This window comes from Lactuca saligna, chromosome 5, assembly GCF_052625555.1.
Source record: "Lactuca saligna cultivar CGN05327 chromosome 5, ASM5262555v1, whole genome shotgun sequence".
NCBI classification, from domain to species: domain Eukaryota; kingdom Viridiplantae; phylum Streptophyta; class Magnoliopsida; order Asterales; family Asteraceae; genus Lactuca; species Lactuca saligna.
In genome coordinates, this window is record NC_136421.1 from 150,217,963 (window position 1) to 150,235,736 (window position 17,774).

The 17,774-nt window shown below is 32.7% G+C and overlaps 3 protein-coding genes across 4 annotated transcripts; 2 read left to right on the top strand and 1 right to left on the bottom strand.

Moving 5' to 3' along the window:
• The first annotated feature begins 508 nt into the window (after positions 1 to 508).
• Positions 509 to 2,580, top strand: LOC144998927 (uncharacterized). The gene is made up of 7 exons (XM_078958659.1): positions 509 to 668; positions 957 to 1,056; positions 1,141 to 1,204; positions 1,290 to 1,543; positions 1,639 to 1,752; positions 1,844 to 1,892; positions 2,021 to 2,580. The coding sequence occupies exons 2-7, from the start codon at positions 961 to 963 to the stop codon at positions 2,428 to 2,430; spliced, it is 987 nt and encodes a 328-aa protein (XP_078814785.1). The 5' UTR covers positions 509 to 668; positions 957 to 960; the 3' UTR covers positions 2,431 to 2,580.
• Positions 2,581 to 5,543: 2,963 nt separating this feature from the next.
• LOC144997850 (uncharacterized) lies at positions 5,544 to 8,312 on the top strand. 2 transcript variants are annotated; one of them, XM_078957711.1, is made up of 7 exons: positions 5,544 to 5,717; positions 5,956 to 6,257; positions 6,356 to 6,419; positions 6,560 to 6,813; positions 6,911 to 7,024; positions 7,336 to 7,384; positions 7,841 to 8,312. In XM_078957711.1, the coding sequence occupies exons 1-7, from the start codon at positions 5,555 to 5,557 to the stop codon at positions 8,230 to 8,232; spliced, it is 1,338 nt and encodes a 445-aa protein (XP_078813837.1). In that variant the 5' UTR covers positions 5,544 to 5,554; the 3' UTR covers positions 8,233 to 8,312. The 2 variants fall into 2 exon arrangements, with proteins under 2 accessions (XP_078813837.1, XP_078813838.1); XM_078957712.1 differs by having other exon boundaries at positions 7,853 to 8,312.
• A 1,207-nt stretch (positions 8,313 to 9,519) lies between these two features.
• On the bottom strand, positions 9,520 to 12,280 carry LOC145045838 (uncharacterized). Its single transcript, XM_078994144.1, has 4 exons — positions 12,194 to 12,280; positions 11,163 to 12,138; positions 10,793 to 11,039; positions 9,520 to 10,198 (listed from the first exon to the last, which is right to left on the bottom strand). The coding sequence occupies exons 1-4, from the start codon at positions 12,278 to 12,280 to the stop codon at positions 9,520 to 9,522; spliced, it is 1,989 nt and encodes a 662-aa protein (XP_078850270.1).
• Between the last annotated feature and the right edge of the window lie 5,494 nt (positions 12,281 to 17,774).

Below are 17,774 nucleotides of genomic sequence, written 5' to 3' on the forward strand. Positions count from 1 at the left end.
GATATTAATGGGATTTATGCAACATAAACCAAGAAGTATCTAGATGTGAGGCCCTGCGAAAAGAAACATATCGAAAGAGAGAAAAAGACACACGACAACATAAAATTCACCCCCCACCCAAATTTATAACACCAAACACACGAAAGAAAATACGAAAAAAATGCCATAAAATTCACCCCACCCAAATTTATAACACCAAACACACGAAAGAAAACACGAAAAAATACCAAGCACAACTACGTTACTAAAGACATGGCTACCCAAAAGAAAGAAAAACTTTTCTAAAAAGTTAAAAAAAAAAATCCAAAGTATTTTTAATTATTAAAAATGATCTTTTATGACTTTTTATATAGAAAGAAAAAATAATGTTTCTAAAGTCATAAAATACTATTCTTTTTGAGATTTTTTAAAATAAAAATTAACTTTTACAAAAATGAGTTTTAACCTTAAAAAGTTTCCCATAAACCCCTATAAACTCCCCAAGCCTATCCCTAAATTCTCTCAGTCCATTGAAGTCTGACGACAAGGTTCTCACCATAGTCGTCGGCGCTACTGTTTGTGGTTGCTTCTGTTCATATTGTTCGTGATAGTCTCTGCTTTCGCTGTTACTCCGGGCGATATCTCTACCCAGTTAGATTTGTCTCATTTTACTCAGCCTAATCACGAAGGTGAGTAAAATCACCTTTAACTTGTTTTTAATCATTTGCTTGTTATCGCCATCTCCATTGGCTTGGAAAACACACAGTTCCACGAAAAAGCACAAGCAAACAGTTTATTTTGAAGATTAGGTATTCCAAGTAACCATCAGTTGGGGATTGTAGTAGATCGACCCTTGTTTGTGTTCCGTTTTAGGGTTTTATGATGTATTAAAACTCTATCTCTCTTGTAAATACATGAACAAGAGATAATTTGTGTACATTTCTGCATTCTTCCAATTTTGACTAAAAATTTTACAGCACAATGGAGAAGCCTGATGATCTGAAGTTTGAAGTTGGCCAACTTGCTGAATCCAAAACATTTGATGAAGGATTCCGAGGTGCTTGGTTTAGATGCAAGGTATGTGGACGTGATAATATCCATTTTCCAGCAAATATGGTAATAATTTAGATTTCCAAATCTAAACTCTAAAATTCCAATCAGATCAAGGATATAAACTTGAAAAAGAACCAGATTTTACCCGAGTACTTCGACTTTCCAGAGGAAGGTGAGTTGACTAACCTGATATCTATAAATCACTAATCACAATCTTTCATCTGTTCTAAAAATCATCACTTTCAATCAATTTGCAGCTATTGAATGGACAAAGATATACGAATTACCTCATTATGGAAGGAAGTCAAAGCAGATAAAGAAACAATTAATGGTGCGACCTCCATATCCTAAAATGTATCTCAAAAATGAAACGCCACCTGTCAATTCCATTACAGAAGTATGTGTTGTGATTGATGGTGAATGGAAAGTTGGGGATTTGATAGATTGGTGTAAAGATGATTGTTATTGGTCAGCAAGGATCATCAAAACATTAAGTGATGATGAGGTTCAGGTAATGAAATTTTATCATTTTTATTATCAGTTCATTACTTTCATCTCATAAATTATTATTTATTGTTATAAATTTGTAAATTATTATGCGTGTAGATTGAGTTGCCAATGCCTCCAGCTGGACAAGGGGGGATTTATAATGCATTTTGTAAGGATTTACGCCCATCATTAAACTGGACTCCATTAGAAGGCTGGACATTTCCTACCATGGTGCTTTTCTTTTTTCCTATACTTTGATTCATTTTTATCTTTTATTCTGTGTTGTTTAAAATTAATTTAAACTATGAAATTTCACATGCAGAGAGGTCAGGATTCATGTAGGGCACAACTTATTTTCCCATCACATCAAGGTAAAGTAAATTTTAATCTTGTATTACTATTTACATGCCAAATTCAGTACAACCTGTTCAAAAAATGATTTTTTTTTTTGTTCGAATTATAATTTTGATGGATTTTATTATAATTGTAAATCTTTTAGGTATGGATGTTGAGAGTAGGGAGGAAGAAGTTGCTTCACCTCAAAATGCATCTTCCACTTCTCGAATATCAGTAATTTCATTAGCAGCTCCAATTGAAGAAGAAGAAGAAGAAGAAGAAGAAGAAGCGTTGCAGAGTCACGAAGTGAAAATTTATGGTGATGACGTGGAAAAAGTGAGTTCTTCGGATAGTATTTCAACGATGCGTGTGGAGGAAAATAAAATAGATGATGATGATGTTTGGGATGATGTTGATCATAACATGATAGATTTAAATATAATGCATGAGGAGACATTAGAGGCGTCGATTCTTGACCTTGAAGAACTTGCTAATAGAATAAAATGGCTTAGGAGCATTCTTGATAACAGGAGATCAAATTCAGGATCATGGAAGTTTGAAGGAGAAAGTTGATTGTTTTTGAACTTTTGATGTTGTTTGCTGCTAAAGTACAAAGGTGAAGCAAGTTGGGTGTTGTGACTACTATTAGTGTGTGTATGGATTAAAAACTTGTTAATTGAGGGCTTTTGGTAATTAGTGAATGAAATTTCTCATTTTTACTGATGTGGTTTGTTTGATTGTGTCATCCATAAGTAAGGTTAAATAATCATTACGTGCATACAATTTTTTTCTTTCTATTTTTTATTTTTATAAAGCTATTTGATAATTATGCTATCAAAACGGTTTTGTGGTGAATTTAAATGTTCAATGTTATAAGTATTATATTTGATGCATAGAATTAGAATTTGGCGTTATATTATTTTGGTTAGTCGGGTAGTATTTGATGTTTCCAATCTAAACCTAAACTGTCCTAATTTGGTTATTTCTAATAACATAGTTGGGAATTTGGTTAGATTTCTATTTTATTACTAGGTGTGAGATTTGTATATTATATATTTTTATTAAAAATGAAAGTTATATATGAGAGTGTAAACATTATATAATTTTAATGAGATTTGTATATTATATATTTTTATTAAAAATGAAAGTTATATATGAGAGTGTAAACATTATATAATTTTAATGCCTATTTCGTTTTAAAGTTTAACAAAATATATTTTATTATATCTTAATTTTGACAATATAGTTTTATAATATTTTATTATTGTAATTATGTAACAAAAAAATCATAATAAATGTTTTTAGTGGTAGAAAAAAACAAACTATTTATTATTATGTTTATTTTATGGAGAAAAATATATTTACCTTAAATAATAAATGTTTCATTAGTTATAGTTTGATCTATATATTTAATATAATAAATATATATATATATATATATATATATATATATATATATATATATATATATATATATATATATATATAATAAATGTGTTAATTAGTGAAATTGATTAATTTTTTATTAAAAAAATAAAAATACTACATAATAACATGTGAAATTTAAGTAATTAAAAAAAATGACATAATGACATGTGATAAAATTTTTAAGAAAATGACAACCGAAAAAAAAAAAAAACATTTTCATTTATCGGTAAATTAAGTTATAACCCGTGGAAAGCATTGTAGGTATGTTCAGTTTTTTTTATTATATAGACAAAAATAAGATTAAATGTCAACATAGTAAAAAACAATGTATTTCAAATTGTAACTAAAGCCGGATGAATTTGATGAGTGAAAAAGAAAATATTTTAAATTACATTTTGAAACACTTCTTGGTATATATCATTTGATGTTTTATTGGTTAAATTACAATTTTTTTATCTAAAATCAATAACTACAATCATTATATGTTCATTTTTCTGGATAAAACAACATATAACTAACGGTGTGGGAAAATTGGTTCTTGTAAAAAAAATCAACATTTGATATCGATTGACATTGACTTTTATTTATGATCATAACAAAACACACACAAATGAAAATTGTCATCAATTTGAATGGAATTTTGACGTTCAAAGGTGTTAAAAACAATTTATAAAAAGAGTATGTATTATATAAAAGTGTATAGATAAATATATTATAAAGTCATTGTTATTGTATATTATTACTAATCATTTTGTATGTATAAAACTTTTTAAAAACTAAATGTTAATGATGCAACATTAATTTTGTAAACTAAAATTTAACAATAATAATTTATTGTGTTAAAAAAAGTTGTAATCGTATTTGTGATTGAAAGTAAACTAATATAACTTTTGGTATCATTTCTTATATATATATATATATATATATATATATATATATATATATATATATATATATATATATATATATATATATATATAAAAGAAATGAATCTTAGGAATAGTAAGCTTGTCATTTTTTTGGCAACTTTGCTTCTCATTATTTGGTCATTTTGACACTTTTGGTCCTTGCAATCAATAATTTTACACTTTCTAGAAACCTTTTAATATTTAAAATTTGGTCACAAAACTTTAATGGTTTGACAACTTTAACCCCTTTTCGAAAAAAGTGCTAATTCTTACCCCTTTAATTATTTAGCCATTTTGATACTTCTGGTCCTTGCAGTTAAAACTTTTATATTTTTTCATAAAAACATGAAAAAAAAAAATGGTCTGTGGCAAAGCCCAGACTTTTCATCTTTACACTTTCTACGCCTGTCATATTTATCGATTCGGAAACAACATTGAAAGCTTCTGGCATCCACGTAACGGGGGTAACCTTTATAGTTTAAAGATAAAAAAGTAATTACATAGTAAAAGGTTATTGGAAAAAAAAGTTATATGGACTTATGCTAGTACACTAACAAAGTATAGGGACTAAATTCAAACTTTAAATAAAAAGCATGAAATTGGATTAAAGAGATATACAAATTTTTAAATCAAAGATGGTTTACTAGTTACCCAAAAAAAATTGAAAATTTCTTATAGATACTTCTTAATTTTTCGAATATTTATTTTATTAGGATACGATGTTTTTTAAAATTTTAAATGAAAGATTTTTACAATTATCAAAAATATGTAAACTTGAATTTTGAATTTTGAATTCTTTATAAATACTTTCTGGAAAATAAAGATATAATAATAATAATAATAATAATAATAATAATAAAAGTTAGGAATTTCTTAAAATTGGAGTAAATTACATGAATGGTCCCTTTGGTTTGAGGTAATTTGCATGTTTGGTCCTTAACTTATTTTTTAAACTCGGAAAGTCCCCATTGTTTGTTTTTGTTACGCGCTTGGTCCCAACTGTTTGTTTTTTGTTACGCGTTTGGTTCTTATCTTACCTAAAAAGATTATTATTTAAATAGGGAAAAATGATGGGGTAGGTAAGGTAAGGTAAAATGAAGGTTGAGGTTGAGAGTGTGTTTATTTAAACAAATTAAAAAATCAAGGGAAAAATTGTCTTTTTAGGTAAGACAAGGACTAAGCACGTAACAAAAACAAACAGTAAAACCTTCCGTTAAAAAAATAAATTAAAGACCAAACATGCAAATTGTAGATAAGAACCATGTAATTTACTTTAAAAATTGCCTCAATTAGCCTACTTATAAATCCGACACGTGGCACATTTTGTTTATCAGATAAAGCAGTGGCGCTTGTAACACAAAATGAAATCGAGGGTTTTGTTAGAAGTTCTAAATTTCGAGATGGAGACTGGTTCAGAAGGAGAAAGCGATCGGAACATCAATGGTGAATCCGATAGATCTAAGAAACGTGAACGCCAGATGAAGACGCGCTCCCAACGGTATATGCTTGAAAAAACCTACGCCGGTATGTACTAAATCATCCCTTCATAATTCTATTGATATTTTGGTTTCCGATTCCACGTTTCGTGATTTCTGTGCGTATTTCTCTTCTATATTTGATAGATTCCTCGTTAATTTGTTGGGGTTCTGTAATAGATTCAATCGAACCACATATATTTTGTTATAACTTCAAAATTTGAAGCATTATGTTGACTCGCTTGTTGTTTCGATTTTAAGTTTTTGATTACATATATCCTCTGCAGTGGAGATGTATCCATTGAAGGACACAACAAAGAAACTGTCGGGAACTTTAGGGTTAACCGATCGCCAGGTGCAAAGGTGGTTTCACAACCGCCGGCTTAGAGATAATAAACGACGGACTGCAAAAAGGGCTGGACGTGGTGGAGTTGGGAGGAGTCACCATGGTTCATTCTCAGCTCGTCTTCAATGTAAAGACACGAACCAGACAATGGAGAAGCTTGGTGTTCTTAAGTTTGAAGTTGGTCAACTGGCTGAAACCAAAACTTTTGAGAAAGGGTATCGTTCTGCTTGGTTCAAATGCAAGGTATCTCTTCATTCAATTACTTAAATACTGTTGTCATTTTAGTGTAAATAATCTAGATGAAACTATGATTTATGATATATTACTTTTCCCTTCATCAGATTAAGGATATTAGCTTGAAGAAGAACAAGATTTTACCTGAGTACTATGATTTTCCAGATGAAAGTGAGTTGACTAACCTTATGACTTATGACTTATGACTTATGAATGGAAGTATGTTTCTATTTATATAATTAAATCTTTTCTATAAGTTTATCATAGAAGCATGGATTCTACTTCTTGTAATACTTTAATTTCATTTGCAGAGATTAAATGGGCAAATATGTACGAAACTCCTCCTTATGGTAGAAAGTCAAAGAATATTAAAAAACAACTGATGGTTCGACCTCAATATCCTCAAATATATCACAAAAATGAAATGCCACCTGTCAATTCGATTACAGAAGTATGTGTTATCATTGATGGTGTATGGAAGAGTGGGGATTTGGTAGATTGGTTTGAAGATGATTGTTATTGGTCTGCAAGTATTATCAAAATATTGAGTGATGAGAGGGTTAAGGTAATTGTTATAAAAAAAAAAAAGTTATATTTCTTTTTTTAATTATTATTATTATTATAATATGTTTTTCTTGTTTATAATTTTATATCTTGTGTAGATAGAGTTGCCAAAGCCTCCAGCTGGACAAGGGAATGTTTATGTAGCATTTTGTAAGGATCTACGCCCTTCCTTAGATTGGTCTCCAAGTAAAGGCTGGATTGTGCCTACCATGGTACTTTTCCTTTTTCCTATTATAGCAATGTACTTTGATTCATTTTATAAAATTTGAGAGAGATTAGGGTTTATGTTTAAAAGAATAATAATAACCTAATCAATTCAATTTTCAAGTCCCCAAGAATACTAATGATAGAGGTTACAAATCAAGAAAATAAATTCCATATGCCAAAGTAATACAATGTTATATGTAAATTATATATGACTATAATGTTTAAAAATTTTGATTTCATAAAAGAAAGTTGAATCGAATTTGAATTTCATCATTATGCTAAACATATCCTCATTGTTGATAAATTTCACATGCAGAGAGGTCGGACTTCATGTAATGCACAACTTATTTTCCCATCACCAAAAGGTAAAAAAGTAAATTGCATGCCAATAACACTTTCAATTATTTACATATCTCTACTTCATATATTAGTTTCATCCTACAACTTTAAATTGAGAACTTGTAGTGTTTTTACCAATGATGAGGGCATTTACGTCTTTTTTAAAAGACAGACAACAGGCCGAGAGTGAGTGAGTCCTTGTCCCACCTTTTTTAGTGGAACAAGAAACTATAATTTTTGTACCATTCAATACTTATAATTTTTGTTTCACTGACATCAGTCTTTGTCCCACTTTTAATAGTCAATGTCCCACTTTTTTGGGTAATACAAAAAGTTGTACTTTTTTGTCCTATTTGTAATGGTTTTTAAATGAAACCACATCTTTTGTTCTAATAATTAATGCCATATGTCTCGAAATACAAAATAAACATTATAATTTTCATGGATTTTATATTTTTATGGTAAAATGTAACATCTTTTAGGGATGGATATAGAGAGGGAGGAAATTGCTACGCCTCTAAATGCATCTTCAACATCCCGTACATCAGTAATTTCATTAGAGGATCCAATGGAGGATTTACCAAATAGTCAAGAGGTGAAAATAGATTGTGATGATGTGGAAAAGGTGAGTTCTTCAGATAGTATTTCAACTATGCATGTGGAAGAAAGTGAAAAGGAAGATGATATTTGGAAAGATGTAGATTACAACATTCTAGATTTAAATATCATGCATGAAAAGACATTAGAAGCATCGATTCTTGACCTTGAAGAACTTGCTAATAGAATAAAATGGCTTCGGGCCATTTTGGAGAACAATCAATCAGGGTCGGGATCTTGGATGTTTGCAGAACGTTCATCAACCCCAGTAACTTGATACAATTGTTAACTTAAATAATAGTTTTACTTTTGTTTTTGTGGAATTGTTTTTGATGGAAATGCCATATGATTAGTAAATTAGATGCATTGATCAAATTATGATATTTTTCATTTTACAAGAGCGGATTGGGATTTAGAGGATTTTTATCAAAGTGAAATAGTTAAAGGGATAACTTTACTTTGAAAACATTTGTAATAAGAAGCATGGTTACAAAAAAAATGGTTCCTTATTTCATTTTTACAAAGATTATGGATCTTACTTTAGAGAAGGAGATCTCACTCTAAGTCCATAAAACCTAGAAGTTTCAACCTCCAAACATTTTCAACCAACTCAAACACAAACCGAAGAGTCGCATCTTATCACAAAGATCATATTGTTATCGTGAAGTCTAGAAACAAGAACATGGAAAGTACAAACTGAAGAGTCGCATCTTATCACAAAGATCATATTGTTATTGTGAAGTCTAGAAACAAGAACATGGAAAGTGAAGAACCCAACTGTATCACAAAGGGATGAATATGCTGATTTTGATTTGAATGGATAAAAAAATGAGACTTGTTGCAATGATGTGCACATTTCGAGTTGAAGGGATGAAGTTGGAAGCGCTTTTGGCTTCATGCGACGCTTTGTCTTGAATTTTCGAATCTGATTTCTATTTTTTAAGGCGTAGAGTGGCAAACAGCACACTTAAAGTGAAAGTGTAGGATTGGAGGTTCATGTCGTATATCTTACTTCAAATTAGATCTCACTAAGACCATGATTAAAACATAATTTTGGGGTCTTAAGATGTACAATCGAGTCAATAACGATATTCAAACAAAATGGTTTAGATACAAAATTTAGTTTAAAATTTTGGAAAATTAAACATAAATATGGAAGTGGATGCAACACGTGAAAACTTGTAAAAGACGTTTATTGCGGAGAATATTGTCTTTAGAGTGGGTTTGATACGATGAAATGAAATCATAAATGAATGAAATAAATAATGTAATGTTATGACAAAATAATGGAATGATCGTCCCTCATATTTGCGTAACTTGAATTAACAGAATAAATCATTCAAAATTGTTCTTTGATATGTATAATTAAAAAACTAAATAAATTAAACTGAAAACAAAAAACAAGGTTGTAGTTTATAAATGAGTTTTGACTCAAATGACCATCAGACCCTCGATTTTAACTCAATTAAACCATTAAACATTTGAGCATGTTAATTTTTTTTAAACGGCAATTATTAAAAAGGAAGAACAAACAAAAGGCTAGCAAGGAGCTAGCAAAAACCAATTACAAGTTCATAGGGAATTGAAGCCAAACATTCCAATCCCTAGACATTTTACGGTTTCTAACACAATACCAATTAAACGAATACAATTTGACGGTATCAATAAGGGTATCTTTTCGATATTTTTTAGTGCGAAAGACCATCACATTTCTATAACCCCATATGACCCATAACGTAATCATAACAATTGCAAGAATCTTCTCTTTTTGCATCCCTTGCATCGATAAAGCATCCAACCAATCATAAACCTCTTGTAGCGAACCAAACAAAGGCATATGTAAATCCACCCATCCTGCAATTCGACTCCATATTTCTTTCGCTAACTCACATTTAAAAAACACATGATTTGAGTACTCCAAGTCCTTATCACACATAGTACATCTAGTAGAGGGAGTATCAACCCCTCTAATCTCCAAATTAACACGAGTAGATAACCTATCCAAAGCAATCCTCCAAACTAAAACATTCACTTTAATTGGCACAAACCTATTCCATTTATACAACACATGACCAATAGGAAGTAAAACATCATCTAAATGATTACGAAGTGATCCAACAGTAAAATAATCCAAGTTACCTAACTCCCATCTCCAAGCATCCTTGTTATTCGAACATTTTACATCCTGTAAATCCTCCATCAACAATTGTAGTTGTTCCGCCTCAATTCCTCCCCTCGTGTCCCTGCACCATTGCAAGACCCAATCTTCACCATTCCAGTAGTCACTCACCACCCCTTCTTTAGCCAACGAGAGCGCATAAAGTCAATCATATCTGATTTTAAGACTTAAACCATCCCTCCATTTATCCCACTAGAACCGAATATCCATACCATTACCAAGTTGTCTTCTCATCCAAGAATCACTAACATTACCAATACGATGAAGTTTGAAAATAGCATCAGTAATGTTCCTCCAAACTCCCATGCCACGCACCCAACTATCAACTCCAAAAGTCTAAAATTGACTACCATGACAAGCTTTTATAACTCTAACCCATAAAGTGTCAGGATTAGTGCAAAATCTCCATTTCCATCTGTACAAAAGAGCATTATTAAGTGATGCTAAAGAACCCACTCCCAAACCACCATTATCCTTCGAATTTAGAATTAAGTCCCATTTCACCCAACTTATCTTCTTCTCATTGGAATCAGCCCCCCCCCCCCCCCCCCCCCCCCCTTAGAAAAATTTTGCTCTAATTTGTTCCAACATTTTGACAATCTGACCTGGCATTTTAAACAAAGACATGTAATAAATACCCAAACTGCCCAACACAGACTTTAATAACGTTAACCGCCCACCAATTGAAAGCATTCGAAGCTTCCATCTAGACAACCTTTTCATGAACCGATCCACAATTACCCTCCACCCAGCAACTCGATTCATATTCTCACCAATAGGTAACCCTAAGTAAACAAAAGGTAAGGAAGCCGAACTACAACCTGTCAAATTCGATAAAGCCTCAGAAGTTTGGCTCTCAACACCGACCCCCACCAAATATGACTTAGAAAGATTTAATTGTAAACCTGACATCATATAAAAACACTTTATAATGCGAATCAAATTAGTAATATTTTCAGCATCCTACTCTCCCATAAATAAAACATCATCAGCATAAAATAAATGCGATACTTGCATCCCAAGATTACCCAATTTAGCAGCTCTAAACAAATCGCTCGCCACAGCATCTTCCAAAATGACATGCAACCCCTCCATAGCAATGATGAAAAGAAAAGGGGACAAAGGATCACCTTGTCTTAGCCCTCTCTCCAAACTGAACTCTTGTGTGGCTGAACCGTTAATTAAAACAGAAGATCTCGCTGACACCAAACAAGCCCGTATCCAATTACGCCATTTATCCGGAAAACCCAAAAAATACATCACTCGATCAAGGTACTCCCAACTAAGAGAATCGTACGCCTTTTCAAAATCCACTTTAAAAATCATTAACTTCCGCTTTTTCCTCTTATACCAATTGATAATTTCACTTACCATTAAAGGGCCATCAAGGATTTGCCTTCCTTTTATAAAAGCGGATTGTTTGGGACTAACAATTCCATCCACTACCTTTGCTAGCCTAATAGCTAGTAATTTGACAATAATTTTATATCGAACTCCAATAAGACTAATTGGATGATAATCCTTTACTAAAAGTGGATTATCGACCTTTGGAATTAGAGTTATAAAAGTTGAATTGCATCCTATAGGAATGAACCCATTATCGAAAAACTCCTGAACAAATCCAACCACATTGAATTTAATAATTTCCCAATACTTTTTAATAAAGTTGAAAGAAAATCCATCCGGTCCTCGGGCACGATCACTGCCACAGGACCAAACCGCCTCCCGAATCTCCACCTCTGTGACTTGACTTTGAATAAAATTAGCCTCAACATTACTCAACCTATTGTATCTATGACTTCTCTCTATAATCAGAATAATACCAAAAAACTTAAACTTGGTAGCATAGTAATCGAAGAAAATATTTTTGACACTTGATGGTTCATCGATCCAATCCCCATCTGACAACACCCCTCGAATTTGCATATGTTTACGCCTTCTTTTTAACATCCCGTGGAAAATTTTTGAGTTTTCATCACCTTCAATTCCCCATTTGATCTTCGCCTTTTGAACATAATCAAGTCCTTCCACAGTCTATATCGGACATCTTTTTTAGCACCTCCCGTCTTTCAATAAGCAAATCATCATTAACCAACCCATTATCAATCATATTGTCAATACCCTCTAAAGTGGCCGACAAACTCATCTTTATCTCCAAGCGTTCTTCCTTATTTGAGCATGTTAAATTAGACGATAATGTTTCAACTTTTATTTGTTTTGTCTATCCTGACCTCCTGCAACATTTTAGCTGGTTCGGAGCTTACGTGACATCCTATTTAGCTTAAGTAGATGTAAAACGACTTGATTTAGCCAATAAACTTATGATCATACTAAATTACACATTGAACTTTGAATTTATTTATTTATTTATTTATAATAAAACTAAACTCGGTTTTAAGTTTTTATAAGTTTTTTTTTAATTATTATTATTAGTCAAAACTAAACTAAACTTTATTGTAATTTATTTTATTAATTTTTCGGGAAATGTTTTAAAAATTTTAAATTTTATTATTTATTCTTGTTGAGATTAAGTTTGCACCAAAAATAATAATTTATATGTGAATCCCTTTATTATAATGTTATAATAAACAAGTTGTAAAAAAACTGTTGTAGAAAATTTAATGTCATTTAATTTGATATAAAAGAATGTTAATGAATGTGGCGAGTACATTCATTTTTTTAAGAATTTAAAAGTATAAATTGCGGTTATTATCATGGGTAATCATATTTAATATTTCTTTATTTTATATTAAGCGTGCAATTTAACTAAAATTGAGTAAACTAATATTTGAGCCCCCAATATTTTATATTTATAGTTTTCATCCAATTTTTTTTATATTATTATTTTATTTTATAAAGTTATAATTCTGTTTATACTTCAGTCTTTTTTGAAGTTATTATAACGTTTTTTTTTCTTTTCCAAAAAACAATATTTTTTAGCAAAAAAAATGAGAAATAGTAATATTATTTGAATTAAAATAAAAAAACATTAGAAAACCATAAATAACAAATTATAAAAAATAGAAAAACAACTCAAATGCCAAAATTGTAATATACTCTAATATATTCATACACTTTACGCTTTTTAAAAAATGTCAAAAAATTATCAAATTGATGGAAAATAAAACCAAAAAATACAAAAAAAAAAAATACTTAAAATCGAGTTTAGTTTTAATAGAAAAAAATTTAAATTCTAAATTTTTAGAGTTCATAGACTAATTTAGCGTGATCAGAAGTTTAGTAACTAAATCGAGTCATTTTATTGTCACTTAGGCCACGCAGGATGCTACATAAGCACAAGAACTCACTAACCGCGTGCACAAGGTCAGAATGGCCAAACGGAAAAATATTTTGACTTTAGGGGTCTAATTTAACGTAATTAGATGTTTAGTGGCTAAATCGAGTAAAAAAATTGAGAGTTCAATGATAATTTGAGTCAAAACTCATTTATGAAACAATTTCCAATTAAATAAATTGTATTATTTTATAGAAAACAAGCTAGCAAGAAGATAGACTTACATGAGTTTGGTATCAAACTTATGTAATTCTAGCTTATTGCTAGCTTGTTTTCTATAGAATTCTTGTTGTTAAAAAAAAGATTATTGGTGCATTATGGTGTATGTGAATAATAATTCATACTGATCGCGTTTCTTCTAATGATATAACATAGACAAATCTTTGTTAATGGTTCATGTGGTTTTCCTTAATATTAAGTTTAATCCCTTCTTTTGGTCTCATGAAAGGTTTTTGTGGTTTCAGTTTATATCGTTGTTGCTCCATGTTCCATCTAAAAAGACTTTTAAAGCATTTTTATTTTACTTTGTATTTTTTAAAACTAATTTTAACATAAAAAGGAAAAAGAAAATTCAAAACCCTATTAAACCTAACCCTCACCCCGTCTTATTCCCCTACCGATTTCAATCCCTTATGCCATTCCTTTTCATCGTTGGTGACAAGAAACATAATGAGTGGTTCCTGGGGATCAGGAGTACGTGCAATCAGAACTAAAATAGATTCCCTAGTGGGTTTGAAAGTCCTCTAAACTTGTGTGTGTATGCTAGACCTGTTCATCCGACGTTGACGACGATGGGGCGATGGTGATGAACAAGGCATGGTGTAACGATCGTTTCCGAGGTATAAAATTTATTTAATTCTTCAGTTTATTTTGGGCTACAATTGAATTGTTATTGTGAGTGGACCTTTATTTTGGGCCGAAGTGTAAGCAGCCCATAAGTCGTACGCGGAGCGTAACCCCCCTTATACGCTGGGCGTACTGCTTAAATGAATCACGGGGAGGCTGAGCGTACGCGCAGCGTACCTTATGGTACGCCCAGCGTACGCAACCAGGTGACAAACCCTAATTTTAGGGGTTGAGGCGTATTTAAACCCCATTATAGCCTCCCATTTGGCCTCCTCACTTATCATTCACTCCAGAGAAACCCTAGTCTGCCCCCTTTGCTCCTTGTTTGTGTGTGTTTGATCTTTGAGCTTATTTTTGTGAAGAAGGAGAAGAAGAGAAGTGGAAGAAGAAGAACTTGAGCACCTTGAGCTCATAGATCTGGGATCATCCTTTCTTTTCGCATTCAAAAGAGGTATAAAGCTTCCAACTTTCCTCTTGTAAGTTTAGATCTAGGAGTTTTTGGAAGTTTGGACCTTTTAGGTCCAAAGGAAGGACCTTTATCTCGCAACTTCGTTTTTGAGGCTTGGGATTGCTATCCTTGAAGCTCAAGTGTCCCCATAGCAGTAAAGTTTCGATCTTTGTGGCTTATATGGAACCATGCATGAGATCTAGTTAGTTTTATGGAAGTAGAATGTTATTTGTGGAAGTTTGAGCCTTTATGGGACTTGTAAGCCATCAAGTAAGCAACTTTATGGCTTAAGCCATGGAATAAGCTTAGGATCTGGATTTGTAGCTTCTGGATCGGATTATTAAGCACTTAATGAGGTGTTGGCTTAACAGAGCTGTACATTGGGCGTACAAGTAAGTACGTGTCGCGTACAAGCCAGCAACCAGTATGCTTAGCGTACCTTGGTGTACGCCCCTCGTACGCTGCCAGTTTGGGCTTCGAGTGTTGGGCCTCGGTGTGGGCTGGGTTTTAGGCTTAGGGTCCTTGGGCCTTTATGACCCATCAGAATTCAGTTACTAAGGACCAAGGATTTAGTATTGGGCTTGCGTAAGGCCCAATAAAAGGGTTCTAGGCCCAATATAGCAAATTGGGCCATTAGTGGGCCTATAGTGGGGCCATAGATGGACTTAGAAGGAATTGAGGATTTGGTCCATGTTGTGTCCCACACCATAGTAGGGGTAAAATGGTCATTTTACCCATAGAGGAATCCCTATTCTGATTTAGTATTTATTTCCCATGATAGCTGGGAAGCAGCCGGAGCAGCAGTCAGGGATTTCTCATTCAGGAGTTCATCAGTCAGCATCACGAGGTGAGTTTCCTTCCAGTAGGAACGGGTCTAAGGCTACAATGTCGGCCCGTTTAATTAGTAGTAGTTTCCGGACCTCGGTCCGATGCAGTAGTTAGAATGTTTGATGCCTTCGTGGCTCAGACAGTGTTTATGTGTTATGTGTTCCGGGCTACGACCCGATGCAGTATGCAATTTATGTGCTCATGCTAGTTGATATGTTTATGCTATGCTATGTTATGCTCAGATAGTTTCCGGACTTCGGTCCGATGCAGTTAGTCCCGAACTTCGGTTCGATGCAGAGGGCAAGGCCCTGCTTAGTTCCGGACTTCGGTCTGATGCAGTGGGCAAGGCCCAGTATGTGTTATATGTTATTGTATGGTATGTGGTAGTTTGGGGGGAGCTCACTAAGCTTTGTGCTTACAATTTCAGTTTGGTTTCAGGTACTTCCGCAAGTAAAGGGAGGGGCTCGGGTTGATGGCATCGCACACACCACAGCTTCAGTTTGTCTTGGGAGTTGCTTTAGTATTTTATAGATGTGATTTGATACAGTCTTGATACAGTTTTCTCATGATATTTGCTATGGTTTTGAGATATTGACGTATGGATTCTATTTTATGATATTGACATGATGTTTTCAGTAATTATTAAACAAAAATTTTTGGGTTGTATTTTTGGGATATTTCACATGGGTTCGATTTTGTCTGAAAAATGGTAATTTCTGATGGTGATTTGAAACTGTGGTGGTGTTGGAATGGAGGGATAAGGGTGGTCGATGGTTATTCCACACCCCTCAATCGAGTTGCAAGTGTGTAAATTGTAGCCTATCCCCTTCCTTAAACTTGATTTCTAGAAATCTCAAGGAAATTGAGACCCAGGGCAGTGTCTCTCTTTGAAAGATCTCTCTTTGGTTCCAAGTCACCACCCAGGGCGGTGTTCCTGGCGGTACCAAGCATCCCGAGCAGCGACAAACTTCAGTGGTTCCTGGGGTCCCCTTCATAATACTATTTTAAATAGATTTAATGATATTTGTACTAAACTAATGCCGAGAGTACTCAACACTAGTCTTATAATAACCGCATCGTCGATACCTTTCTAATGATATATATATATATATATATATATATATATATATATATATATATATATATATATATATATATATATATAACACTGCCCTGGGTACTCAACATTTGTGTATATATATATATATGTGTGTGTGTGTGTGTGTGTGTGTGTATATATATGATTTATACTTGATTTTAATACATAAATATGCTATTATAATTTGTAACTCGTTCATACGAACTCCATTTTTGACGTTCTTTATATCCATGCGTTGGTGTTTACAAGTACTACAACTTTCATTTAGACGCCGTCAGCTAATTCTCATTCTATCTCAAATTTACAAAACTGTATCGAATTTATTGCGCTCGAAGAGTAGGGACCAAGTTTCGTCCATATCTTTAACATACGAGCTTAACTCTCGACATTCTTTATATCCACGCGTAGGTAAAAACAATATCTAAAACTTTCATTTAGACTATGTTGGCTAATTCTCGACCGATCTTAAATTTAACAGTAGGAGGAGATTATACTGTTAAATATCCGCGTAAAATTCATAACTCTACATACAGACTCTGTTTTCGTCTGTCTTTTTACCGTTGAGTTCCTATTAGTGAGATATTCAACTCTCATTTAGGTCGCGTAGGCCAAAAACCGCTCAAACTAAAATTCGAGTTTCAGGTCGTGCACTGTTATGCCAAATCTTAGAAAATTCATAACTTCCTCATACGAAGTCAGATTTACACGTTCTTTTTTTTTATTTTTTTTTCCGTATGTTCTCGGTTTAATGTGTACTAAAAAATTTGTTTGGATCACTAAGGCTAAAAAGTCCTCTACCATAAATTCACTATTTGCGTCTCCCGGTGTCGTGTCGGTTTTGCCGTAAAACTTCGACGGCCCATAACTTCTTCGTTATAACTCGGATTTTGGCGTTCTTTATATGTGCGAAACCCTTGTAATATATACTACAACTTGGTTAAGATTAATCATTCTAAATAATCTTCCATCAAAAACTCGTTTTTGATGCTCATCGTCTCTAAATTGACTAGCCCGAAGTTGCGGGTGTTACACACGGTGTGGTATGCATGTGACCATGCTGTGGGATTTGTAAATTCATCCATCAATGACTTTTGTTGGCTCGATCCAACAATCCCGTTTCCAGC